General features: G+C 43.7%; 1 protein-coding gene across 4 annotated transcripts in view; it reads left to right on the forward strand.

Annotated features, from left to right (window-relative positions):
• The first annotated feature begins 317 nt into the window (after positions 1-317).
• Positions 318-27,341, forward strand: part of EGFLAM (EGF like, fibronectin type III and laminin G domains) — a 129,731-nt gene continuing 102,707 nt past the window's right edge. The window contains exons 1-2 of one of the 4 annotated variants that reach the window (XM_005282161.4): positions 5,553-5,684; positions 6,313-6,431. In XM_005282161.4, the coding sequence (XP_005282218.2) occupies positions 5,632-5,684; positions 6,313-6,431 (172 nt within the window). In that variant the 5' untranslated portion in view covers positions 5,553-5,631. Of the gene's footprint in view, positions 461-5,552; positions 5,685-6,140; positions 6,432-27,341 lie in introns of those variants that run through there. The other 3 variants (XM_065550027.1, XM_065550028.1, XM_024105629.3) reach the window with 3 other exon arrangements.

A 27,341-nucleotide genomic window follows, 5' to 3' on the forward strand; every position in this document is an offset into this window, starting at 1 on the left:
GCTTCAGCGAATAACAGTGTTACCACAATCTCAGGACATGCAAAATGACTTTTTATGCTCATGGTTCATAGCCTTCTTATAGTTATATAGAAAGTCATGCCAAACTCTGAGAAAATAAATCAAATCTGCTAGACTGTCAGGGGGTGGACTAAGCCCAGAGGCCCCCAGAGGAGCAGTGAGGAGGCCCTCCAAGTGGGCTAAAGTGGCTGAAGGGGAAGCAGCCAATCAGAGAGGCTGCAGGGAGCAGCCAATCAGGGCCCAGGAGGGCCCTATAAAAAGGAGCTATGGTGCCAGAGACAGGTAATTCCTTGCTGGAGCTAGAGATGTGCAGCTTGTGCTCCTAGCTGGCTAATGGGAACTGCAGAACACCAGACAGCTCAGTGCTAGCAGGGACCAGGGGAGCGAGGAAGAGCTCCTAGCTGGCTGCTGGGTTTGAGCTTAGAAGAGCCCGAAGCTACAGGTAAGGTGTCAGTGAAGGCTAGGGCCATGGGGAAGTGTCCCAGGGAACTGAAGGCAGTTTTGATAAGGAGATGTGGCAGCACACAGTTGCTATTCTTAGGGTCCTTGTGCTAGGACCTAGAGGAGTGGGTGGGCCTGTGCTGTTCCCTCCCCCCATCCTTCGATAGGCCACTGGGGAAGGGCCTACAATTGGACTGCAGTAAACCCTCAGAAGGGAACTGAACTGTCAGGAAGCCCAGCTGAAGACTGGGGCCAAAACAGACTAAGAGGGCAAAACCATTGCCTCCAGGGCGGAAGCCCTGGGGATACAGCCCAATAGCAGGGATTGGACTTCTTTAAAGAACAAAGACACACCTGACCAGAAGGGGGCACTTGTGAGAGGTGGGTGCTACACCATTACATAGACATAAAACCTTTAGCTATGAAGGGGCTCAGGAAATCTAATATATGGAGATATACCTATCTCATAGAGCTGGAAGAGACCCTGAAAGGTCATCAAGTCCAGCCCCCTGCCTTCACTAGCAGGACCAAGTACTGATTTTGCCCCAGATCCCTAAGTGCCCCCTTCAAGGATTGAACTCACAACCCTGGGTTTAGTAGGCCAACGCTTAAACCACTGAGCTATCCCTTCCTCTGTCTGCCTGGGTTTCCCAGCATGTCATTCCATGCACTACTATTGCCATAGTGATTCTGGCTAGTGGTCCTAGATCCCCAGGGAGAGAGCAAACATTGTCTGCTCAGAGGAGAGGGATAAGGGAAAGAGCTCTGGGCCCCACACTGTGCCCTGCTCTCTCCTGGAGTGAGAGATTGTACTATCTGCATCTCTGGGACAGGTGGGACTAGGCCTGCCCAAAACTAAAGGCACATCCCCTCAGCTAAATCCAGGCTACAACATGTGAGTGCGGAGTGAGGAACTGTGGGGACAGGATTCTGGTTCTCTCCTGGGAATGGGTAGGAGGAAGGGGAAATAATCTGGATACTTAATTCTGGACTCAGTCTAACTATTGCTGAAGATTTATTTTAATAGGAGTTGGAATGGACTTTTGGTGCCTTGCCTTCTGTCTACTGGAGACTTTGGAGAGAAGGTCCCGATATGTACAGCTCAATATCCCACTCCCTTTTGGTTTAAAAAAAAAAATTCTAGCCCTCATGGCTGCAGAGATAATCTTTCAATTGTGGCCCAATTGTAACTGATGCAGTAATAGTTGCCAGAGTCTGCAAAAAGCCTGAAACAACTCAGAGGGGTGAACTCTCCTTTGCCTATTGGGGTATGTCTACCCAGCAAAGACAAACCTGCAGCTGGCCCATACCAGCCAACTCAGGCTCACAGGGCTCAGGCTGGGGCATAGGATCCAAGATCCTGTGAGGTCGGAGAGTCCCAGGTCTCGGGCTCCAACCCGAGCCCAGAAATCAACACAACAATGAAACAGCCCCACAGTCTGAGCCCCGCAAGCCCGAGTCAGCTGGCACAGGCCAGCCGCAGGTTTGTGTTTGTTGTATAAGCATACTTCAGTTAGACTTGGGGTATCACCTTTAAAGCCCAATGATGACACTTTAGTATCAGCAATGATGATTTAGTTGCTTTATTTTAATGGATGAAAGGGAGGAGGGCTGGTAATAAAATCCACTGTACTGGGAATTAGAAGTTGCTACAGGGAAGGAATTCAGTGGAAAACAAACAGAGGAGAGACAAAGCTAGGAAAAAGAAGAACAGGAGTACTTGTGGCACCTTAGAGACTAACAAATTTATTAGAGCATAAGCTTTCGTGGACTACAGCCCACTTCTTCGGATGCATCCGAAGAAGTGGGCTGTAGTCCACGAAAGCTTATGCTCTAATAAATTTGTTAGTCTCTAAGGTGCCACAAGTACTCCTGTTCTTCTTTTTGCAGATACAGAGTAACACGGCTGATACTCTGAAAGCTAGGAAAGGAGGAGAGAAACATGGATGGAGAAGGAAGAAGAGAAAAAAGGGCAGATGTAACCGTGAGTCTAAAAGGGAACAGATTTTCTCATTGAGTGATGAATGTGACAATAACAAACAGAATAAATAATTAAAACTTTTAGTTACTACATAAAGGCCATATGCTGCTCTTGAATTCTGTGCAAAGCACCTGCTGACATCAGTGGCCATGGCTCTGTGCCTTATGGAGAGTGTATAGTCCTGAATTCATACCCTGGCCCATGGACCATAATTAAGCATAGCATTTGGCCCTCGCCTCTGACTGAGTTTGACACCACTTCCTTAGGCCCTTGCCTCTCCCAGGATGTATTGGGATCATCGGCCTCTGGTCAGGCTCAGGGGGCTGCCAAACCTACAGCTAGGGTGACCAGATGAAGGAAAGAAAATATTGGGACACATGGGGGAGGGTGGTGCAAAAAAAAAAAAGGAGCCGAGTCAGTCCTGCAGGAGGAGAAAAAAAAAAAGGCAAGTCGGGACGCAGGACAAACCCTGAAATATTGGGACGGTCCCGATTTTATCGGGACGTCTGGTCACCCGACCTACAGCCTCAGTGGTTCGTGTGTGGGAGAGAGGAAGTAAAGGATCTGAAAAGAAGCTTCAGGATGGGCCTCAATTGAATGGCTTTGCAAAGGACCCTGCATTTGCTTACAGCATTGCTCCGCCTCCCCATTCGCCCCAGGGTTTAGACTCTCTCTCTCCATGCCTGATGAAATATGTCCTAGGATACTCAAGGAGTGGACTGAGGAGATATCTGAGCTATTAGTGATTATCTTCGAAAAGTAATGGAAGATGGGAGAGAGATTCCAGAGGACTGGAAAAGGGAAAAATAGTGCCAATCTATAGAAAGGGGACTAAGGACAACCCAGGGAATTACAGACCAGTCAGTTTCCATTCTGGAAAGATAATGGAGCAAATAATTAAGCAATCAGTTTGCAAATACCTAGAAGATAATAAGATAAGTAACAGCATGGATTTTTCAAGAAAAAATCATGTCAAACCAACCTAATAGCTTTCTTTGACAGGCTAACAAGCCTTGTGGATAGGGGGGAAGCAGTAGATGTGGTATATCTTGACTTTAGTCATTCTTTTTATACTGTCTCACATGACCTTATAAACAAATTAGGAAAATATAACCTAGATGGATCTACTATAAGATGGGTGCATAACTGGTTGGAAAACCATTCCCAGAGTGTAATCAGTGGTTCACACTCAACCTGGAAGGGCATAACGAGTGGGGTCCCACAGGGATCAATTCTAGGTCCAGTTCTGGTTAATATCTTAATCAATTATTTAGATAATGGCATAGAGAATACACTTATAAAGTTTGAGGATGATACCAGGGTGGGAGGGGTTGCAAGTGCTTTGGAAGATAGGATTAAAATTCGAAATGATCTGGACAAACTGGAGAAATGGTATGAAGTAAATAGGATGAAATTCAATAAGGACAAATGCAAAGTACTCCACTTATGAATGAACAATCAGTTGCACACATACAAAATGGGAAATGACTGTCTAGGAAGGAGAACTGCAGAAAGGAATCTGGGGGTCATAGTGGATCACAAGCTAGATATGAGTCAACAATGTAACACTGTTGCGAGAAGAAAAGGAAAAAAAAGGCAAACATCAGTCTGGGATGTATTAGCAGAAGTGTTGTAAGCAAGAGAAATAATTCTTCCGCTCTACTCTGTGCTGATTAGGCCCCAACTGTTCTGGGCACCACATTTCAGGAAAGATGTGGACAAACTGGAGAAAGTCCAGAGAAGAGTAACAAAAATGATTAAAGGTCTAGAAAACATGACCTATCAGTGAAGCTTGAAAAATTTGGGTTTGTTTAGTCTGGAGAAGAGAAGACTGAGAGGGGACATGATACTGGTTTTCAAGAACATAAAAGATTGTTACAAGGAGTGAGAAAAATTGTTCTCCTTAACCTCCGAGGATAGGGCAAGAAGCAATGGGCTTAAATTGCAGCAAGGGTGCTTTAAGTTGGACATTAGGAAAAACTTCCTAACTGTGAGGGTGGTTAAGCACTGGAATAAATTGCCTCGGGAGGTTGTGGAATCTCCATCACTGGAGATTTTTAAGAGCAGGTTAGACAAACACCTGTCAGGGATGGTCTAGACAATACTTAGTCCTGCGTTGAGTGCAGGGGACTGGGCTAGATGACCTCTCGAGGTCCCTTCCAGTCCTAGGATTCTATGCCCTCCCTCTGGTGGGCTCACTTAGAACCCCTCTCTGTAGGACTTGCAGTTCATCTCTCTATCTGAGACAGGTTCTCACTTCCTACCTTATCCCTGAGGGACTTCGGGTAACATTCTCCCTGCTGTCTTGCCAAGACACTTTGATTCCTTCTCTGCTTTCTCCTCATGGTACTTAAACACATGGGCTCCCTCTCATCAGGATGCTCAACATTTCCTCCTCCAACCTCTCTTCATAGGGACTTCAGTTCCATCTCCCTGTCCTCTCCTTTGGAGAGTTCAGAGTCTATCACTGCCCCTGTCTCTCCTCAAATGGCACAGGCTCCCTCTCCCTACTTCCTTGTATTACCCATAGTGGTCTGAAGCACAGCTCCTTCTCTCCTTGTTTCTCTTCATCAGAAGATTTTCTCCTCCACATAATGTGTAATTAGACTGTGGAATTCATTGTCCCAGCATGTCATTGGGATCAAGAATTTAACTAGATTCATCAAAGGAGTGGATAATTTTATATACATAAAATAATTTGAATATGCATAAAAATATCCAGAAGTTATAACAACAATTTTGGAAGACATATAAAACTTCATGCTACAGGCAGGGTTTAAGATTCTATCAGAGATTAGAATGAGACTTAATCTGGGGGAGGGCGGGCAAATTATCCCACAGCTGTCTAATATGAGGTTTCTTACACCTTCCTCTGAAGGTTCTGGGGCTGGCCGCTGTTGGAGACAGGACACTGACCTAAATGGACTGTGGGTCTGATCCAGTAGGACAATTCCTATGTTTCTATGATAGGGTGGTTTGGGCTCCTTTTCCCTATTCCCCTCCTTTCTTCCCAGGACACTTGGGCTCCCTCCTCCTGCTGGCCTCTAATCCCCATGAGAGTTTCTATATTAGTCTGAGTGGCTGGAGTGGACTCAGAATCCATCTGCGGGGTGGGGGGGATTAAATCTCATTGAGCTTCTTAACTCTGCAGCCACTATCCCACCGAATCCTCCTCCTGGCCCTGCCCCAGGATGGGGCTGCCAGCGGGCTATCGCACCCTGCAGAAGGGGGGCGCCACAGACAGGTAGGGCATTGCCTGGGTCCCAGGTCTCTCCGGAGGGAGGGGTTTGTTTGGCTGCCCCGAGGAGAGAAGGGGACGGGGTCTCTGCGGGAGTCAGGGAAGGAGCTGCCTACTGAGCTGGGGTGCCTTACAAAGGAATAGGGTATACGGGTCCTGAAGCCCTGCAGAGCAGTGAGAGCAGGAGCCGGCTGCGCCCTCCTAAGCGGGGGAGTGGGGGCTGTCCCCGGTCCCTTGCGCGGGGAGGAGGGGAAAGGCTGCGCGAGCCATAGCGGGGGTGGGTGGGCGTCCCCCGCTCCCTTGCGCGGGGTGGGTTGCGCGCTCAGGGGAGGTGTCCTGCCCACCGCGTTAGTCCCTTCCCTGCCCGTCTGCGCTACAGGGGACTGTAATCCCATCAAAGGGCCGGTCCCAGCCTCCTCCCTCCTGCGCGTGTGACAAGCCCGGCTGCTCGCCGCCAGCGCCAGCCCCAGCCCCACTCGCTGTCTGGTTGCTGCGGACTCCGGACGGCGGCTGCTCCCCACAGCCCCAGCCGAGCCGCCGCGGAGCAGTTCTCTCCCTCCCTGGCCGCCTCGCGGTCAGCTGCCCCCCGCACGCTCAACTTCCCCAAACTTCTCTGTTTCGGGGTGGGCTGAAGGCTGGCTGCGATGGATTTACGGAGCCCAGCCCGCTGCTGCCGCTGCTTCGCTCTGCTCTTGCTGGCCTCTTGCATTGGACACACGGCAGCTTCCAGGAGAAACATCCCCAGAAGGCAAGGTAAGAAACTCTCCCTTGGCAGGGGCAAGTAGGAAGGTTTCAACTAGGAGAATATCCCGGGGGGAAGCCCACTTTCAAGACATTTCTGTGTATGGACAGTGGGTGGGAAAGCAAACCTGTGCAGTCCCCCGGCACAGACAGGGTTAAATCCATATCACACATCTCCCCTGATGGTAAATCTGAGAGCTTTAGAATCCACTGTTTGTATTTCATTTCTTTTTAGCCACAAAGAACTGCGTGAGTTGAGACAGTTTCCATGTGATCTCAATTACTGGGCACTGGGGGGGATCCTCCAAAGGAGGACTAGAGCCCCTCCTTGTCTTTAAACGTCTATTATTTGATCCATATTGTCAAAAGGCTCTTCATTTCCTGTTGTTAAAAAATCGGAAGGGTGTTTTTTCCTCCTCTGTTTAGTTATTCCTGATGTTCTTAGATTTTTTGAGCATATGTTTTGGTCATTTGCAGCATCTCTTCTGGCGTTGATCTGTCTGGCTTTCCAATAAAACCATGGATTTCTTAACTGTATGCGATCCTGTCTTTTAACAGCAATTTTTAGCCTTTTTTTAAAGAGCTAATTAAAAAGTATTTAACTTGGAGTTTCTATCTGATCTAAACAACTCTTTCTAAAGAGAGGTGCCTCTATAAAAAGGCAATATAAGTACAATGATTTTTTTCCCTAACTTTTTTTCTTTCACACCTGTGATGTTAAGTATTAAAGGAAAAGGTGAGGGCAAGGAAAGCAGTAATAAATATAAAACTGCTCTTAACTGGCTGCATCTGTTCTTAGTAAGTCTATTGTAAGGATTTAAAATGGTTTAAAAATATGTATTTGGAATAGAAGATATCTGTTTTGGGATTAATGATCTGTTTGAACAGTGGAAAAGATACCACTTTATTTCAGAGTTTACATTCTGACTCTCAAAGTGCCTTCAGAAATAATGTTTCTATAAGGAAGGAGATACTAACAGATGGAAAAATCTGTTAGCATGGAAACAAAATAATGGGCCCAGTCCTGTTCCCACTGAAGTCAGTAGAGAGTTTGTCCTTGTCATATGGCTGATTAACGTTTTATTGTCTTATGATGCGTCCATTTGAAAATTAACTTGTGTCTCAGCTCAGTAAAGATGGACCCGCTTCACACTCTGCTTTCTATTATTGTCTGGCTGCTTCTTGTCTTGAAGTGGAGGGGTATCAGCTTACCATACAGTATTCTTGGGATGCACATTGTTTCATTTCATTCATTCTGAACGTAGCACAAGTGCATTCAAATATAGTATTACATTGTCTCTTATTGTGCGAAAAGTCTTCAGTTCTCTATGCACTATCCAGGTAAGTTACTAGAACTATCAAATGCCTCTTTGCATAAGTTTAACATGATAGCCCTTCTTATTTTAAATTTTTAAATGTGTTCTCTTTTGTAAATTGTAGTTGTGACTGAAATACTAAGTGCAATATTTCCCTTGTAGCCCCCCAATACACTGTCCAAATTCTTTCAACATATGTTTTACCAATATCTACTTTCCCCAATGTTTTATTTTCTGATCTTTCCTGATTGGCTAGGGATTTGTGTCTGCAAAGAAGACAAAGGGCCTCATTCTGATCTAGGGTGACCAGATGTTCCGATTTTATAGGGACAGTCTTGATATTTGGGGTTTTGTCTTATTTAGACGATTATTACCCCCCACCCTTTGTCCCAATTTTTCCACACTTGCTATCTGGTCACCCTATTCTGATCTCATATGCATGAATGCACAGTAGAGGAAACTCCACTGAAATCAGTGGAGTTACAGGATCAGAATCTGTCCCAGTCTCTCTTTTTCCTTCTAATACAGCCTGCTTCTCCTGGATGATTCACTGAAGTTCCAGTTCAAGAACCAAGTCTTGCTGCCACTAAAATTACTGACAAAATTCTAATGGCCTCCGTTCAGAGGAGTGTCTGGCCCATAATTTGTGGCATTGCAGTGAACACAGGTAACACTCAAGTGAGGCTCCCAGTCAATGGGAGGTTTACCTGGATAGTGACTGCAGGATTGGCCAGAGTATTTCGGATAGCAGAATTACTCCCACGGCAGTGGATTATGCAATGCACAGAGGACTGGCATATCAGTGAAAGAAAATAAATAGGAGGAGGCAGACAGTCATTGCATCAATATGTAATTGCAAAGTTTTAGTAAAGAATATTTTTTACAGTTCATTGGACCATGACATGGGGCACTTTAAATTACAGCAAAGACTCCATTAGTCCCCTAAAGGCCATACGCTACCTTTGATCTGCAGTTGAGCTCCCACTGACGTCAATGGGATTTTTGCATGTGGATCAAGGACAGTATATGGTCCTTGGTATTTAAAAGTTAGAGGTCTAGATACTGATCAAATATTTATACCCCATACAAATTACATTGTTTTCAGTTCCATGTTGCACTCACTAGAAATGTAAAATACAAAGATGAGGCACAAGAAATGGTAAAGTCACTAGGTTTGCTAATTTGCTAATTGTATTTGCATAATTTATAAGATAGTAGTGATTATAGGAAATACTGCTGGCTGAGACAAGGAGTTCTAAAACACTGAACCATATCCTGGTCCCTCTAAAGTCAGTGTAAATTTTCTCATTGACTTTATTCGGATCGGGATTATTGGTCTAGTGAATCAGATTAATTGAAAATTTGACAAACTCTATATATTTCCCTTGGCAGTATAAAATATTTGCAAGATTGCATCCTTAGTTTTTATATATATTCCACAGTGTTCTTTTTTAGTTTTCACAGTTAATTTAAAATTAATAAGATCTTTGTCACTCGCTGTTGTGAGAAATGCCAGTACAGTTGGAAACATAATAGAGAAATACAACCTGAGCTTAGTCTTTATTGGACAGATGGCTAATTTTACTGTTCTGACCTTACCTCTTAGGGATCTAGTCCCATGATCCTTGGTTAGCACAATAGCTGCCACTAAGGATTGGAGTAAATTAAATGGACAGTGGTTGCATTCAAAAAATTAAATGTGCAGTAACAATGCCGCATATGCAAATGTGGCTATATTTGTGAAGGTATCACTTAGTGGTAGTCTCTTTGTGTCCCTCAGTCTTAGAACAACTGACCTAAGGTAAATGTATTGATATGCGTTCAACTAAAGTAGCTTTAATCATAGAAAAAGAAAAACTTACAATAATTTCCTCTGCAATAATACACGAATATTGTGTACACAACAGTTTTACTGTTGCTTATATTTTGTTAAGTGTTCCTGTTTCACGTCCAAAATTATTTGTTTTCTTGCATCTCCATTATACAAAAAGATGCCACTTATTTGTGGAAACAATTTTACAAAACCTATGCAGGCATTTGAAAACCCATATTGCCACAAGAGTTAGAGAAGGAAATCCACTGGGGAGTTTGTCTGCAGAAGTATGTAATTTAAATCCCACCTACATGCTGCCAAAGACTATTGGAACTGTACATTTCCAAGAAGCCTTAGACTGCGTCCATGCTGTGAAATGTCATTTTCAATCCGCTGAGAACAGGTATAGTTCTAGGTAACATGCAGCTCTGCTTCAGTCCTGCTGTTTATCATATGTTGGAAGGTTAAGAATGAAAGATAACTATCATTTACTCTTACATCAAAAAGTAGTGGGTGAGGAAGAGATAAGATAGTAAAAAGGGTTTTTTTCTTTGCCCTTTTAATTCCAATAGAAAATGGGACTTATACAAGAATTGTATCTGAGATACAACCAAAAAGGTCACATTGCGAGAGAAGTGATAAAACCAGTTCATCTTCAATAATGAGATCTGACTGAGAGGTCTTGAGGGTCAAAAGAAGAAAGGTAGTCAAACTCTCCTCAGTTTGTTCAAAGTTTTCATTCTGAGTCTGGTTGACAAAGATCAATTTTGTAATCCCCAGAAAGTGACAGAGAGAGATGTGTTTGTGAAGTTAAAAGTAAAATAAACTATAAAAATGCTACCACTACAGCTTACTAAATGAAACTTCAGGAATGAAAACCCTTGTGGTCAAATTCAAAACATCCTGATGTGTGCAAAACTAATTTGCACATTTGTTTACAGTATCATTATATATTTATTATGCAGGAGGAAATGGAGCATCAGGCACATTTTAAAATAGGTTAAAATGAAGCTAGAGCCAGTGTGTGACAATAAACTGAATAGCCTGGAGTTCCCCAAAGTCTTGCACTTTTATGTTGTTTCAATGTCTCTCTAAAGACCAACACGGCTACAACAACACCGCATACACTAAAGCTCTCTAAAGCTGTCGCTAGTGTTTAACATTCAAACTGTTTTCTTGCTTTTGCTTTATGCGTGGCCATAGATTTTTGCTCTGCATTCTACTTTTATTCCCACTCTCAGTGGACTGGTTGCTAAAATAGCTTAATCATGCCTTACTCCATGGTATAGTAGTAATAATAATATAATGGAGCTTAATGGTACTCTAGTTGCATGGAGGGGAGCGCAGACCCCTTAGGTTGATGTTTGTGGCATTAATATGCATAACAATATACTGTGTTACTTTTTTGTATACCACAATATAAAATAGAAGTCAAAAGCCTGTACTTTATAAGGCTATTGAGTAGGGAGGAACACAGAAGATAAGATTTGTATTCATTTTTGATGCTTTGGGTTCAATTTCGATTCTGAATACAAATAAATACAAATACAGGCGAGTCTCATCTTACACTGGGGTTACGTTCCGCTGTCAGCGCATAAAGCGAAAATCGCGTATAGTCAAAATTACATTGAGTGTAATGGTGGGCGGAATCGGCTGCACTACAGGTACAGTATTTACAGTAAATTGTTATTTTTCTCTATTTTGGGTTCTTGTTTTTGCCGACCACGCAAAGCTGAATTTGTGAATGTTAAATGCGCATAAGATGAGACTCGCCTGTATTGGACTTGAATCTCCTGACTAACACTAATTTTTCATTGGTGTATTCCATTGGCTTTACTGCTATGAGTGACAAGATACACAGCTCCATAGCTTCTATGGACCAGATTTTCAAAAGTTTTCCACACTCACCATCAGGGCCAGATTTTCAGAAGCTAGCTCCCAGGTAGACATTAAAACAAGTGGCCAGATTTTACGAAGACCTGAGTATGGAATAACTGAGTTCTTTAGAAAATATGACCACAATAGAAGCTTCTGGGTGGTAAGATCTTTTGAAAATCTGGCTTTTTAGATGTCTAAATAGGATCTGAACTATTTTGAAAATTTGGCTCTATCTGTGTAGAGAATGTTGTTTTCTTTGGAAAGGAAATGGCTTTCTGTTATATATTTTTTAATGTTTTGGACTCTACTGGATAACATTATAGCCTGCGAAGCCCCAGGCCGGCAGGAACCCTGAGCTACCCGTCCCTCCTGCACCTCTCTGCCCCCTCCCCCCAGCCACTAGAGGACCATCCCCAGGAGCATCCCCAGCCCTGGGCCGGCTGGGCCCAAGCCAGCCCCAGCCCAGTGTTCCACAGCAGCAGCTCCAGCTAGGAAAAGCAGAGCCTTCCCTGGCCTATTATACACACCGCCCATGGAAGTCAATAACCCTACCCCACCCATCCAACAATCACAACATTCCTCTTTTTTTAAAAAAAGGGAAAAAGCTGCTAGTGGATGTTCTTCCCACCCACCCAAATGCTCTACAAAGGTTCCACATACACGGTTTTTCAGAGGACTCTCTCCTAGACTCTCAGGATTTGGCGGTCTGTCCAAGACATACAGGATTTTTGAAGGCATTTCCAGAAAAGAATTGGTGTGGGGACTTCATCCCCCTGGAATTTTAAGTTAGCTTAATGTGAACAGAATAGTCTGGTTCCCAACAGTGCTCTGAAGAGGAAGGATAGTCTTGGAGTTAAGGCATTAGCATGGGTCTTGGAAAACATTTAACTTCCTGATGCTGCCACAGACTTCCTCTATGACCTGAGGGAAATCACTTAATTTCTCTGTGCCTCGGTTTCCCATCTGAAAAATGAGGATAGCAATACTTTCTTATCCACCCTTTTTCTGTCTTGTCTCATTAGATTATAAACTGTTCGTAGGACAGCCTGTTTCTTAGTATATGCTTCTGCAGTGTCTAGCACAAGGCGACCCCGATTTCAGTTAGGGCTTGTAGGCACTACCATAATACAGACAATAATAATGCTCGAAGGTCTCTTTATCCTCCAAGGCTTCCTCGAGAGATGCTCTGCAGTTACAGCAGTGCCATTTTAGCATTTCAAGTGTAGACACGCCCTAAGATAAAATACTAAGGGAGCTCAGAAGAATTATTTCCTGGATCGATCTTGCTTTAGGACTCAATCTTTCAAACAGTTACACCTGTAAGTAACTTTACACATATGAGCAGCCCCTTTGAGTTTTAATAAGACTATTCAAGTGAGTAAAATTGCTCGTGTAGCTGTTTGCAGGATTGGACCCCAAAGCAAAACTGATTTGGCCTTTTCACATTATTTCTATCATTGAATAATTGAAATACTAATGTAAAAAGACCGTACATAAATTTACTCATATGAGCTCCATTTAAAATCAAAAGGGTTATTCATGTAACTAAAGTTACTTACATGAGTAAGTCTTTGCAGGAATGGGCCTTTCATTTGGTGTGTGTGTGTATATATATTCAGCTAATGTTATAGAAAAAGTTACAGTTTAAGGATTAAAGAATACATGAGTCAATGTAGTTACGCTGAGCTGAAGCATTTGCCTAAATGTATGTAAACATCAACCAGTGTTGTGTGTTCATCTAATGAAAAGTGTGGACATAAGAGGGGCAGAGTTATGTTTGTGTGACCTTAATTCCAAATTCCCTGACTTGTTTGAAAAAAAAAAATCCATCTGGGAAACTTATTCACATGAGGAGTCCTGATTCCAGTAAGCAAGCCCATTGAAATAAAAGAAAATACTCAAATGAATAAGTGTCCAGGATTGGGCCCACCAAGTATAATTTTTTCCTTTGATTTTTTTTTTGTAATGACACACACACTTTAAAAGGAAAAAAACGTATTTCGTTAGTTACTCATTTAAGAAAACAACACCTGTGCTTGTTTGACTGTCCAAACTAATGAAAAAAGCTGAATATTGTTTCTTTGAACTTTACAAAAAACATTGACCTCTGGGATGAAACATGCATGGGAAACTTCATTCCCAAAGGTAATTGCTTCAGAAAGGTATAAGCCACTGAAAATAAGGGCTTAGAATATAAGTGCCATTTTGACCATAACTAGAACAAAAACAGTTAATGGTGCACTCTGTAGTAATTAATAAAATCACCAAACCTGATGTGTATTGTGTAGAATACATACAATGAGTGTCCCCATTGTGGGAAATCCTTACACATGTGAGTAGTACCATTGAGTTCAATGGAACACATCCATGAGTAAGGATCACTCATGTGAATAAAGGTTTGCAGGTCCTAGGTACTGAATGAAGGATTATCCTTCCTTGTGAGGAATCTGTTCCAGTAAGATACTGATCCAGGGAGCTCTATACCTAAAAGCACTATAGCGACTTATCAGCCAAAGGAGACACTTTTTTTTTCTGGGAATGGCTGAGCCATTACAAACATTGAATCTATCTCCCCTTGTAAGTATTCGCACACTTCTTATCAAACTGTCTGTACTGGGCTATCTTGATTATCACTTCAAAAGTTTTTTTTCTCTTACTTAATTGGCCTCTCAGAGTTGGTAAGACAACTCCCACCTGTTTCTGCTCTCTGTATGTGTGTATATATATCTCCTCAATATTTATTCCACTCTATATGCATCCGAAGAAGTGGGCTGTAGTCCGCGAAAGCTTATGCTCTAATAAATTTGTTAGTCTCTAAGGTGCCACAAGTACTCCTGTTCTTTTTGCGGATACAGACTAACACTGCTGCTGTTCTGAAACTTTTTTTTTCTGTTATCTGTGTAGTGTGATATTCAAAAGATACAGGTATGGCTCAAAAGATATTCAATAGATACAGGTATACAGGAGATCGCTCATCCAAATGTTACCAGAAGCCAACCTGTCTAGCTTTCAAACCTAGATAACATCAACCATATTAAAACCAGAACAGACTTGCTTGTTCAAGCACCCAGCTACTCTCAACTTTCTGTGACTCTCAAATATTGTGGTGATAAGTGCCTTACAAAACCCTAGGACAAAAAGATAGATAATCTCTTTTGGTTCATGATGCAATTATATGTCTGTTTTATCATTATTTGAGTTTGCTTTACAGTTAATATAACACCTTGTAAATCACTGTTCAGGTGACGATGAAAAGTGAAGAAAGTTATTCTTATGAAAAAAGATTGAGCTGCATTCAATCTAACTAACAATGTCCAAGCTCTTAGTGGATATGGAGACTGGTGCATCAGACCCAGAAAGATTCTCAGATCTGAAAAAATTCCAGGTCCAAATTAGCCCTCATGCCTCTCTCGATTTTCAAAGTCATTTAAAATTACTGGCACCTGTGACAATGATCATGCAATCAAATTCACATCTGTGAACATTTAGAACATCGCAGTTTGATGTCTTTCTAAAATTAGTGGAAATGAACACAGTAAATGTTCAGCATGCTGTTTTCAAATACCGAAGACACTTCGTTTCTTCTGACGTGTCAACGGCATTAGTCCAAGTGTAACCCTTCTGCCAGGTGGAGCCGGCAGCAGCCAGGGCCAGGTTCAATATCTAGGGGTTCCTTTTCAACAACACAACACAGAACTGGCTCGAGCCCCCACCTAGTAACCTGGGAAAATTACACACCACCCCATGGCACCTCTGAGAGGCAATACTTCTCCTCTCGCAAGCACAGCATCTGAGTGTAGAAAATAAACTTTTAATGAAAGGAGGGAAGTCACCCAACATTAATTAGGGAAAATGCCTCAAGCAGGATTCATAATCATAAAACTGTGAGCAGGACACCCTAGAGCACATGGGGCAGTGCCTTCTGCCTCATGTTCTTGAGTTCTACAACCAAAAGTTCTTTTCTGTGCCCCTCTCTGCTCCCTCACTGTACCCCACTCACAGTGGTTGTCCTTGGTCAGTGAGGACCCAGGGTTCAAAGGTGCATCGGTATGAGTTCATTTCCCACCTGGAAAGAAGGCACCTTGCTTGCTCTGCCATCTGAGCACTTACTCTGGCTGGCCGCCCCGCCAGCCATGGTTCCTCTCTGCTCACAGTCATCTTCTGCCACCTGCCTCTCTGCTGTGACCTCTGCAGGTCAGTCTCTTGAGGTTTCACCCAGTTCTTCGTGATTTTCAGGTTTTAGGCTGGGCAGAAACGCTGTCCTACCACAAGTGATTGTCAGCTCTTTTGAGCATTTACAATAACAAAAGGCTCTTAATGGAGCCTATTTGGCTCTATCTTTGAACAGTGAGGAGGAAAAGGTTAAACCAGACTGGGGACCATTAGGGAGAGTTCACTTCTCCTGGCTGGAACACCTTTTCCCACCCCTCTTACTTTCACAGGGGTCTGGCATCTGAGCCCCTGGCTTAACTAGGTCCTTTCAGCTTAGGGGGACCCGCTCGGTAGGGACAGTTTAAGCACAGTTCTGCTCCTCTTTATTCATACAATAAAGACAACAACATTGATAACAGCATTGATTTGTAACCCAACATCAGCCAAAGTTGATCACTTTGAGCAACATCGCTCTATCTGCTGGATATCTAGGTAGAGTAGGTGTGTTCATGTAAATACAATTCGCTCCTGAAGTCTCTCCCCCTCCCAGCTCACTGTCAGGGGAGAACTCATTCAGACCCTGCTTACATAAATATAAAATTTGAAAACAAAGCTGGTTTTGAGTTAGCTGAGCTCAAAAATCATCGGAAAAAATCCTTATTATTAGGGTTACCATATTTCAGGTTCCCAAAAAGAGAACACTGCTGGGAGGGGGGAGCTGGAGGGAGGGGTACAGTTAGGGTATGCTGGAGAGGTTATTTGGGAGTATGGGAAGGATGTTTGTGTACTTGGAGGGAGCACCTGGGGGTGTTGGATGGGATACCTGGAGGGTGTTGGAGGGGGTAACCTGAGGCCTCACTCTCGAGGTGGGGGGCAGTGTCGCTCCCTGTCATGGAGGCAGGGTGGCTGGCGAAAGCTCAGGGCGCAGCACCAGCCCATCCGTCAATGCCTGCAGGACCCCTCCCCAGGGCTGGGAGCCAGGGCCTGAGTGGGCTGGATCTGGCAGCAGTGGCTACAGGGAAGGAACCGATCAGCTGGGGTTGGACCAATTTGGGGTGCAGCGACAGCTCTTTCTGAGTTGCAATGTCTGCTCTGCAAAAATCCTGGACAATGCCTCTTATTTATAAAATCCGCCTGGACAGAAAATGGAGCAGGAAAAAAGAGGAAATGTCTGGGAAAACCCGGACATACGGTAACCCTACTTATTATTATATTTTAAAAACCTTTAAAAGAGTTATTTGATCATGTGGCGGGGTGGGAGAGGAAGAGGAGAAGGATTTTTGAGAATTTTCCCAGAATTAACTTCTGGGCTTAGTCCAAGAATGAGAAATTTTAATCTAAAAGGTCACTTTAGAAGAAAAAAAAAACACACAAACAAAACCAAAATACCATAATGATTGAAAATAGGGGTTTAGGACCAAAACTTATGTGACTTCAGAGGGAGCTCTCTGCAGAGATCAGTGGGTAGAATCTGGTTTCATGTACCACATGCTGGGTAGTAACAGGAGAGGACTCCATGTTTATAAAAATAAACTGACTCTTTATTAAGAAAACAATTTGTATAGGTGATGCAAGTGCAGCATTTTAGCCATCTGAATTCGACTGAATTCGTGATGCCTTCTCCAAACTTTTTCCTCCTACAACCCGTGCTCCTCCCTCCAAGCAGGTTGCTATAGTCTCCAGCTTAAACATAGTGTTATGGTAGCAACACTATAACATCATGAATTGCAATGTCAAGAACTGCAACTCTCTCTCCATATGTGTCTCAGTGGATTAGGGTGACCAGATGTCCCGATTTTATAGGGACAGTCCAGATATTTGGGGCTTTGTGTTATAGAGGTTCCTATTACCACCCACCCCCGTCCTGATTTTTCATACTTGCTGTCTGGTCACCCTACAGTGGATGTGACATGACACCCAGGGCCAACGAGAATGGGTTCGGGCCCCGGTGAAAATTTTTTTCGGGTCCCCCAGCAAGGGCGGTCCGGCGAAACAGGGCCGACGGGGGGGGGGGGGGGGAAGCCAGGCCCTGGGCCCCCTTCCGTACTGCTGGGCCCCGATAATTTGTACTGGCTTCCCCCCATCCCCCACCTCATCGGCCCTGATGACACCCATGGATTATAACATTTAGCCATTTGCAACTTTGGGCTAGAGGGCAAAGCTGCTCCAGTGATAATGAAAGAAGGAACTTGGAGAATGGTAGGGGAAGACTCCTCACTACTGGTAAAAGAAAGAGCTAGTATATGAGATTGGATAGAGGAATGAAAGAAACCTTTGTAGGAGCTGAGACTGAGAGAAGCATCATTGAGGAGGAAGAAGGAACTGCACTGCCCAAGTGTTCAGACAAATGCATTCATAAAATGCAAAGCTGGAGAACAGAATCTGCAACCTGTTTATGTGATTCTTGGCTCCTGTAGTTATGGTGGGAACAGTGGATGCATCTAACAAAGTTTTTGGGCCAGTAGGTCCTAACTCTGTGGACCCACTAGATGTGCCCTGGCCAGCCGACAATCCCCCAATCTGTGTTCCTGCACAGATAGCCAGTGTGAAATTTGCCTCTGTTCTGCACAAATAGGTTCTTCACTGTCTAGACTCCCCCATGCCACAGAAACATGGCGTTTCCCTGGTGTGTTGGACCAGAGTATGGAGAAGCAGGTGGAGTGTAACCTTACTGACAGGAGAGGACAGTGAAATTGTAGAACAGGGCAAAAGAATCACAGAGGAGCTGTAGTCTGGGAAGAAATTAGTTTTCTACCTTTTGAAATGGATGTCCTGCATGGCCTTCCATGCCCTTTGGCAATCAGTGGCCTTAGTTAAAATCTCAGTTGCGTTTGTGCCAGTCCTCTCTTCTGCAATCAGTTTATGCTAAGTATGCAGTAGCATCTACCTGTGCCTCATTGTTAATGCTCAGAAGAGGTGGGATGGGTTTGTTAATGGAAGTAAGTAGGTTAGATTCCTTCACTTCTGCCAGAAGCACTAGTTACCTCAAATTTCTGTCCCTTGCTTGATTTTCAAATTTCTCTAGTCTCCGCTCCGCATTCTCGCAGAATTCAGTTACACACACACACACACACACACACACACACACACACACACACACACACAGAAGAAGCTTAAGGCCTTAATTTTCAAAAGTGACTAGTGATTTTGGATGCCTCCGGTTTTGGTGACGCCTCAAAGGGGCCTGATTTGGTCTGAGGCCTAAGACACCTCAAAGGGAGCAAGTACTCAACACATTTTGAAAATCAGGCCCCTTCAGCCTGTCTCCAGTTGGATACCAAAATTGAGACAATCAAAATTACTAGTCACTTTTGAAAATTTACATTTCTTACAGCACTTTTTCTGTTACATAGTTCTCTTCAGGTCCCCACATGCTGCCTTCTGTCCTTTCCATCTGCTGATCTAGACGGCCCAACAAGATGGCGTTAGCTCAGCTGTGCTCTCCACAGAGGTGATGATGATATGCTTTGTGTCAGTTTTGGTCCTAATGAACACAAAGTTGTTTTATGGTACGCTGTCTGGGGGGTGAGGCTAAAGCTGAGCCTGTGCCCAGACTTGTGATCTAAACAAGTCTGCATTTTCCTTTTTGTCATTTCCTTTGGGGGACACTCAAATAGTTTGTTCAGTGTCCACCGACAATGAGGTTCAAAAATATTGGGTTTAGAGTACATAGAGGCTCTGAGAAGCCAAAATCTTTTGGTTTTTCAGGAGAATTGGTACACACATTTGCTCCTTGTCACACACTAGACTCCATTCCCTCTAAATGTTAACCTTTGAGAGTGTGTGCATGAGAGAGAGAGTATAAAATATATCTGGACTTTGTGGTTTCTTTGCATGATAGCTTACTGTTCATTTAGAGCAGGTTATGTGTCTGAATGCTCAATATGAAAGATATTTATTGTACTGAATTAAAATGTTTCCTAAAGAAGCGTAATTTGGGCCGAGAGTACACTTAAATGTTAGGTTAACATAGCTATGGTGCTCCAGGATGTGAAAAATTCACAGCCCTGAGTGCTGTAGCAATGCGGACCTAACTCTTGGTGTAGAAACAGCTAGATTGATGGAAGAATGTTTCCGTCAACCTAGCTACCTTTGCTTGGGGAGGAGTAGTTCCTATGGTGATGGAATGCCCCCTTCCCCCACCCCCTTTTGCTGTAGAAAGCATCTACACTATGTAACTACAAAGGCAGAGCTATGGCACTGTCGTTGTGCTCCTGTCACACCATAGTGTAGACCTGGCCTTCATATCTTGTCAGAGGAAGAGAACGTTTTGTAAGAGAGGATGGAAAGACATTGAGAGACAGCAAGGAGAACATTTTCCAAGTACTGGACAACAATTTAGCCAGATGATTCTCACTGAAGCTTCATATAGCTAAATCCTGACAAATGCACCCCTAAATGATGACAATTGATGGGTAAAAGGTTTTTAAGGTTATTTATTTGGAGTTATAACAATTACAATGGCACCACACTCTCTCTATTACAAAGCTGTATTTTTGTCTTCGATTTCAGTAATAAATACAAAGCCCATGAGAGTAGTTATTCTCACTGCCATGCCCCTGGCAGGAATACTAGGTCAATGTAGAAGTCTGACTTTTATACGTATTTTGTCACTTAATTTCAGAATAGTTATAACACACTTCGCACTGTGTCTTGCCAGTGAATCGTGCACAAGAATTACATGCACTTTAAGCATGAGGTGGCTGAAATCACACAAGACTTCACCTTTCTGTCTCTGATGGTATTGAGACACACCCACTATGTCATGTATCTTATTGCTTAATTATTTTCACTACCAATTCCATCAACTTGAAATAAACATTTATTTCTACACCCTGGGCATCATCAGATATTTGCAGTGTCTGGAATGTCTGTTTCCAGCCAATAGTGACAAATATTATGGTGATGGGTTCCCTGGATGTACCATAGCTAGAAGGAGGAAAAGATTGCTCTCTGAGTGACAACTCACCCTTATACCTATGTTTACTAGAGCTATTATAAAAGGACAATAGCAGGTAGTAAGTAGTTCAGTTTCAGAGAGGACATTCCCCTTTACCAGTTAAGACATGACGGGTTATGGATGGAATGGATAAGACAGGGTCTGTCTGGGCAAAAATCACATTGGGGAAGAAAGCAACTAGAGCCTCCCCTGGGATAGTGCTTGGGGTGTGCTATAGACCACCGGGATCTGATTTGGATATGGATAGAGACCTCTTTAATGTTTTTAATGAAGTAAATACTAATGGAAATTGGGTGATCATGGGAGACTTTAGCTTCTCAGATATAGATTGGAAAACAAGTGCTAGTAGTAATAATTGGGGGGAGAAGCTAAATGGAAGGATAAACAAAAATAGATCTGTGACTAGGGTTTTTGATTTCAAAAGGGCTAACTTTAAAAAATTAAGGAAATTAGTTAGAGAAGTGGATTGGACTGAAGAACTTGTGGATCTAAAGGTGGAAGAGGCCTGGAATTATTTCAAGTCAAAGTTGCAGAAACTATGAGAAGTCTGCATCCCAAGAAAGGGGAAAAAATTCATAGGTGGGAATTGTAGACCAAGCTGGATGAGCAAGCATCTCAGAGAGGTGATTAAGAAAAAGCAGAAAGCCTACAAGGAGTGGAAGATGGGAGTGATCAGCAAGGAAAGCTACCTTATTGGGGTCAGAACATGTAGGGATAAAGTGAGACAGGCCAAAAGCCATGTAGAGTTGGACCTTGCAAAGGGAATTAAAACCAATAGTAAAAGGTTCTATAGCCATATAAATAAGAAGAAAACCAAGAAAGAAGAAGTGGGACCGCTAAACACTGAGGATGGAGTGGAGGTTAAGGATAATCTAGGCATGGCCCAATATCTAAACAAATACTTTGCCTCGGCCTTTAATGAGGCTAATGAGGAGCTTAGGGATAACGGTAGGATGACAAATGGGAATGAGGACATGGAGGTAGATATTACCACATCCAAAGTAGAAGCCAAACTCGAACAGCTTAATGGGACTAAATTGGGGGGCCCAGATAATCTTCCTCCAAGAATATTAAAGGAACTGGCACATGAAATTGCAAGCCCATTAGCAAGTATTTGTAATGAATCTGTAAACTCAGGGATTGTACTGTATGACTGGAGAATTGCTAACATAGCTCCTATTTTTAAGAAAGGGAAAAAAGTGATCCGGGTAACTACAGGCCTGTTAGTTTGACATCTGTAGTATGCAAGGTCTTGGAAAAAAATTTGAAAGAGAAAGTAGTTAAAGACATTGAGGTCAATGGTAATTGGGACAAAATACAACATGGTTTTACAAAAGGTCGATCATGCCAAACCAACCTGATCTCCTTCTTTGAGAAGGTAACAGATTTCTTAGACAAAGGAAACACAGTGGATCTAATTTACCTTGATTTCAGTAAGGCATTTGATATGGTTCCACATGGGGAATTATTAGCTAAATTGGAAAAGATGGGGATCAATATGAAAATTGAAAGATGGATAAGGAACTGGTTAAAGGGGAGACTACAACGGGTCATACTAAAAGGTGAAGTGTCAGGCTAGGGGGAGGTTACTACTGGAGTTCCTCAGGGATTGGTTTTGGGACCAATCTTATTTAATCTTTTTATTACTGACCTTGGCACAAAAAGTGGGAGTGTGCTAATAAAGTTTGCGGATGACACAGAGCTGGGAGGTATTGCAAATACAGGGAAGGACCGGGATATCATACAGGAAGATCTGGATGACCTTGTAAACTGGAGTAATAGTAATAGGATGAAATTTAATAGTGAAAAGTGCAAGGTCATGCATTTAGGGATTAATAACAAGAATTTTTGTTATAAGCTGGGGACGCATCAGTTGGAAGTAACAGAGGAGGAGAAGGACCTCGGAGTATTGGTTGATCACAGGATGACTATGAGCCGCCAATGTGATATGGCTGTGAAAAAAGCTAATGTGGTCTTGGGATGCATCAGATGAGGTATCTCCAGTAGCGATAAGGAGGTGTTTGTACCGTTATACAAGGCACTGGTGAGCCCTCATCTGGAATACTGTGTGCAGTTCTGGTCTCCCATGTTTAAGAAGGATGAATTCAAACTGGAACAGGTACAGAGAAGGGCTACTAGGATGATCCGAGGAATGGCAAACCTGTCTTATGAAAGGAGACTCAAAGAGCTTGGCTTGTTTAGCCTAACCAAAAGAAGGCTGAGGGGAGATATGATTGCTCTCTATAAATATATGAGAGGGATAAATAACAGGGAGGGAGAGGAATTATTTAAGCTCAATACCAATGTGGACACAAGAACAAATGGATATAACCTGGCCATCAGGAAGTCTAGACTTGAAATTAGATGAAGATTTCTAACCATCAGAGGAGTGAAGTTCTGGAACAGCCTTCCAAGGGGAGCAGTGGGGGCAAAAGATATATCTGGCTTCAAGACTAAGCTTGATAAGTTTATGGCAGGGATGGTATGATGGGATAGCCTAATTTTGGCAATTAATAGATCTTTGACTATTAGTGGTAAATATGCCCAATGGCTTATGATGGGATATTAATTAGATGGGGTGTGATCTGAGTTACTACAGAGAATTCTTTCCTGGGTATCTGGCTGGTGAGTCTTGCCCACATACTCAGGGTTTAGCTGATTGCCATATTTGGGGTCGGGAAGGAATTTTCCTCCAGGGCAGATTGGGGCATGGGTCACTTGCTGGAGGGTTCTCTGCACCTTGAAGTCTTTAAACCACAATTTGAGGACTTCAGTAGTTCAGACATAGGTTAGGGGTTTGATACAGGAGTGGGTGGATGAGATTCTGTGGTCTGCGTTGTGCAGGAGGTCAGACTAGATGATCATAATGGTCCCTTCTGACCTTAAAGTCTGTGATTCTATGATTCTTTGTACTGCAGCGGCTTCACTGCTCTCGGACCCAAGTTAGCGAGAAACTTTTGGGACTTTGGGTGGTTGCTGGACCCAAGAGACTTTGGGGGTGTTGGACTTTGGGGACTCTGGGTGATTTTTGGGTTGCTGGATTCAAGAACCAAAGGGAAAGGACACAGCCCAATTTGCTGGGGTGGGGTTTTTTTTTGTTCATGATTTGTGTTATGAATCCTGTTTGTGGTGTTTTTCCAATTTAATGCTGATGTCGTTTACCTCATGTTATTAAACATTTTCTGTTACACTCAGACTCCGTGCTTGCGAGAGGGGAAGTATTGCCTCTTAGAGGCACCCAGGGGGTGGTATGTAATTGTCCCAGGTCACTGGGTGGGGGCTCGAGCCGGTTTTGCATTGCGTTATTGAAACAGAACCCCTAGATACAGAACCCGGTCCTTGTTGCTGCCAACTTAGATGGGCAGAAGGGTTACATTTTTGGGGGCTCCTTTCCCTTTGGTTCTTGAATCCACCCAAAGTCCCAAAAGTCCAACAGACCCCGAAGTCTCTGTCGCTGGCCAGTGCAGCCCCAGAGTAAAAGGGGGGGGGCACGCGGGGTGTTAAGGGGCACCTTACGTGATCTGAGGCCGGCCGGCCATCTCTCCGTGGGGTTCCGCCACAGCCTTCACCACGAGCCAGTCCACTTCCTGCCGTCCCACAAACTGCTCCGCTTTACAAGCTGCTCCGCTCACCAACCTGTGAGCCGCTCCAGCCGTCCCTGCAAACAGCTCCGCTTGCCGTTCCTTGGGCCACTCCAACTGGCCCCGCAAGGCTCCGCGCCGCTCGCTGCTCCTCCAGTCGTCCCCACAAATTGCTCCGCCAGCTGCTTAGCAATATAGGTTCAGGCTCCCCCACTAGTTAACACAGCACTCAGTGATCTCAGCTCTTAATAACTTTAGCTCTTTTGTGATTTCAGCTCTTAGCAATTTCAGCTCATAGTAGGGGAGCCCCAGTGCTAGTGCAACATTGGCCCAAAGTGAATTCGGCTCAGCAGCCTGTAACTAGACTCCTAATGGAATCAAAGTTAGCTCTGACATTCAACAGTGGAGAGAGGAAGTAGTGCAATTGGTGTTTCAAACCCTCAGATGGGGCCTATACCATCCAGTACAAATACCTATCCCCATCCTCTCTCCATTCACTGGGTTTTGTAACCCATGCCCCTTGTCAAGCAAGTGCTACTTAGGTAATGATGAAGGACTCACTCAGTCCTTCTGTCATACAACAGTTCCACTGGCCTTGATTCACAGAATCAGGGTAACAAAACTTTATTCTTCCTGCCCCAATAACAGAGAAAACTGGGGATGCCACACCAGCCAAAGTAACCAATTTGATTTGCTGTTGTTTCATGCCACGCGGGTGGGTGTGCCTATGCAAACAAGATCAGCCCCTGGAGTTCTTTTCCACACTCGCCATAATTCACCACCAGATGTCAGGGTAGAGCTCATCCTGACTCTGCTTACACAAGGGACTTCCTGAAGGAGAGCAAGCCTGGAGTTGTTCCATTTTGTTCCCCAGGTTACTTAGTACATCAGAAGCATATGGCAGACAAGAACACAGGTGGAAGTTTACAAAAATGCTTCCACTGGCTCTAACTAGTGTTAAAGCCAGTAGGAATCGCAAGGTAAAAAAGTTGGAATTGTTTTGTATCACCATTTTAATGTGACTTGCTTTGCAGAAAGCATGTTTAAAATGGTGGTAAAATCATCTCTGGCTGAGGGAGCCAGGTCTGTGCTGCAGCTCCCACTGGTTATGGTAGGAATTGTTTTTGGTAATTTTTCCCAGTGTTGTAGTTACTTTGCTATTTTCTTAACACTACAGATTCTCTGGGACTATTAACATAATAACAGTAATCTAAACAACAACGAGCAGCGAAGTAAATCCAGCAACTTCAGTTCAGCATTGTTACTCCTTATCTAGTTCTTCTCTGGTCCTGTCATCTTCTGTATGGTTTTGCAATAGTTCTTCCTCTTTATAGTCCTAGCATGTGTAACCGTGCTCCTCATAAATCAACAAACTTTTTCTTGGGACCAAGATTAGTGCCTCCACTTTGTGTTTCAGAAAAGCATTTTGGAGTGCACCAAACTTTCTGTGCCTGCCTTGGGTTGCAGAACCCAGTTCCAGGAGGAAAAAAATAAGAGTTCTGCTATATTTGTACAGAACGATTTTTTTTTGTAGCATGTAAAATACAGTCTTAGTAGCTCATGTCTTACTTACAATACTGCTATCTGCTAGTCTCCGTGTGTCCTGTGGTTTTATTCAAATCTTACTTCATAGGCTATTCTGAGGTGAATAGATGAATCATTAATCTGACCGATCTATAGAACACATGGGGATATCGGATCTGTTTCTTGTTTCCTGGCTGACGCTCTATCATCTGATCTAATTCTCAAGCGTCTTGAGTCATCTATCATTTTGAAGATTGTTTAACATAGATTTTAGATAAAGCACCTTGCTTTATGACCTGTTTATCCCAGAGCTATAGCTAGTTTCCTTACAGTATTTTTCGTATGGAAGCAGTGGCGGATTAGCCGCAAGGCCAATGGGGCCCATGCCCAGGGGCACCAGCCAATTGGGAAGCCCCCCCCAAAATGGGCACCCCCACGGACCAACCCGCTCCACTCACCCACCCAGCGCTCCTGCTGGGAACGGGGGAATCCCCCGCGTCCCGACCCTGCTTCAAGCAGGGGGGTGGGGACCCCCACTTACTCTGATCCAGGGCCCCACAAACCCCTAATCTGCCTCTGTATGGAAGAGTCCAGTCTTCTTTGGAAAAAGCTTGTTCTCATGAACTAAACTTAGAAGTTAGGCGCACATGGGTCTATTCACATCTCTTTTGCTAACTTGCAGGGTAGTCAACAAGTGCCCTTAGGTTACTTGGGTTCAGAAGCGCCCCTTAGTTTACGTGATAAGTAGTCTGCTGCACATGCAAATCCAAGCCCAGGGAGTATGGAAAGAGGAAGTACAGGACCAGTTGCACCCTCACACATTTCTCTGAAACTGTGGAAGCCATCTCTAAGATGCAGGCTTTGTGGCTGGGACAGCAGGGAGACCTGGAGAAGGGGTAACAATCTACAAACTACCAGATATTCCTATTCCCTCCCTCCAAAAACAACTTCCGTGGGAGACAAAGCCACACAAGTTAATTTTGAATGAATCACCATTAATTTGTTCAAGTTTTCCTTCGGTGCTGCCAAGCTTGACATCCACATAAGGGCAGAATCAGGAGTCAATGTGTGCAGGGCAGAATGATGGGGAACCTGTACAAATTAACACTAACTGAGGGCAGGTCTACACTTAAAACGCTGCAGCTGTGCCACTGTAGCACTTCAGTGAAGACAGTACTATGCTAATGGGAGAGCTTCTCCCAGCGTGGTAGTTAATCCACTTCCGCAAGAGGCAGTAACTATGGCGACAGGTGAAGCCCTCCTGTTGACATAGCTCTGTCTACAACGGGGGTTAGGTCAGTATAACTGCATTGGTCAGGGGGTGTGGATTTTTCACACCCCTGTGAGATGTAGTTATACCGATATACATTTGTAGTGTAGACCTGGCCTCAGCCAGCATTAATTTGCACATTTGTTCTGCAGTTTTGTTGGGAGGGAAGGGAGAAGAATGTGTCTGTCAACGTAGCCACATCTACACCAGGGGTATAGGTCAGCATAGTTGCAGTGCTCAAGGGTGTGGATTTTTCACATCCCTGAGTGCATTAGCTATGTCAACTTAAGTTTTAAATGTAGACCAGGCCTGAGAGCGGTATTTGGCTCTCTCTGTCTTTTTCATCATCTGCAAATTGAAGTTACTAAAGGGGGATCTGGATGAATAATTTGGAGTGGGTCTTTTATTAAACAGTTTTGCCTCTTCGT

Source organism: Chrysemys picta, chromosome 6 (assembly GCF_011386835.1).
Source record: "Chrysemys picta bellii isolate R12L10 chromosome 6, ASM1138683v2, whole genome shotgun sequence".
Taxonomy (NCBI): domain Eukaryota; kingdom Metazoa; phylum Chordata; order Testudines; family Emydidae; genus Chrysemys; species Chrysemys picta.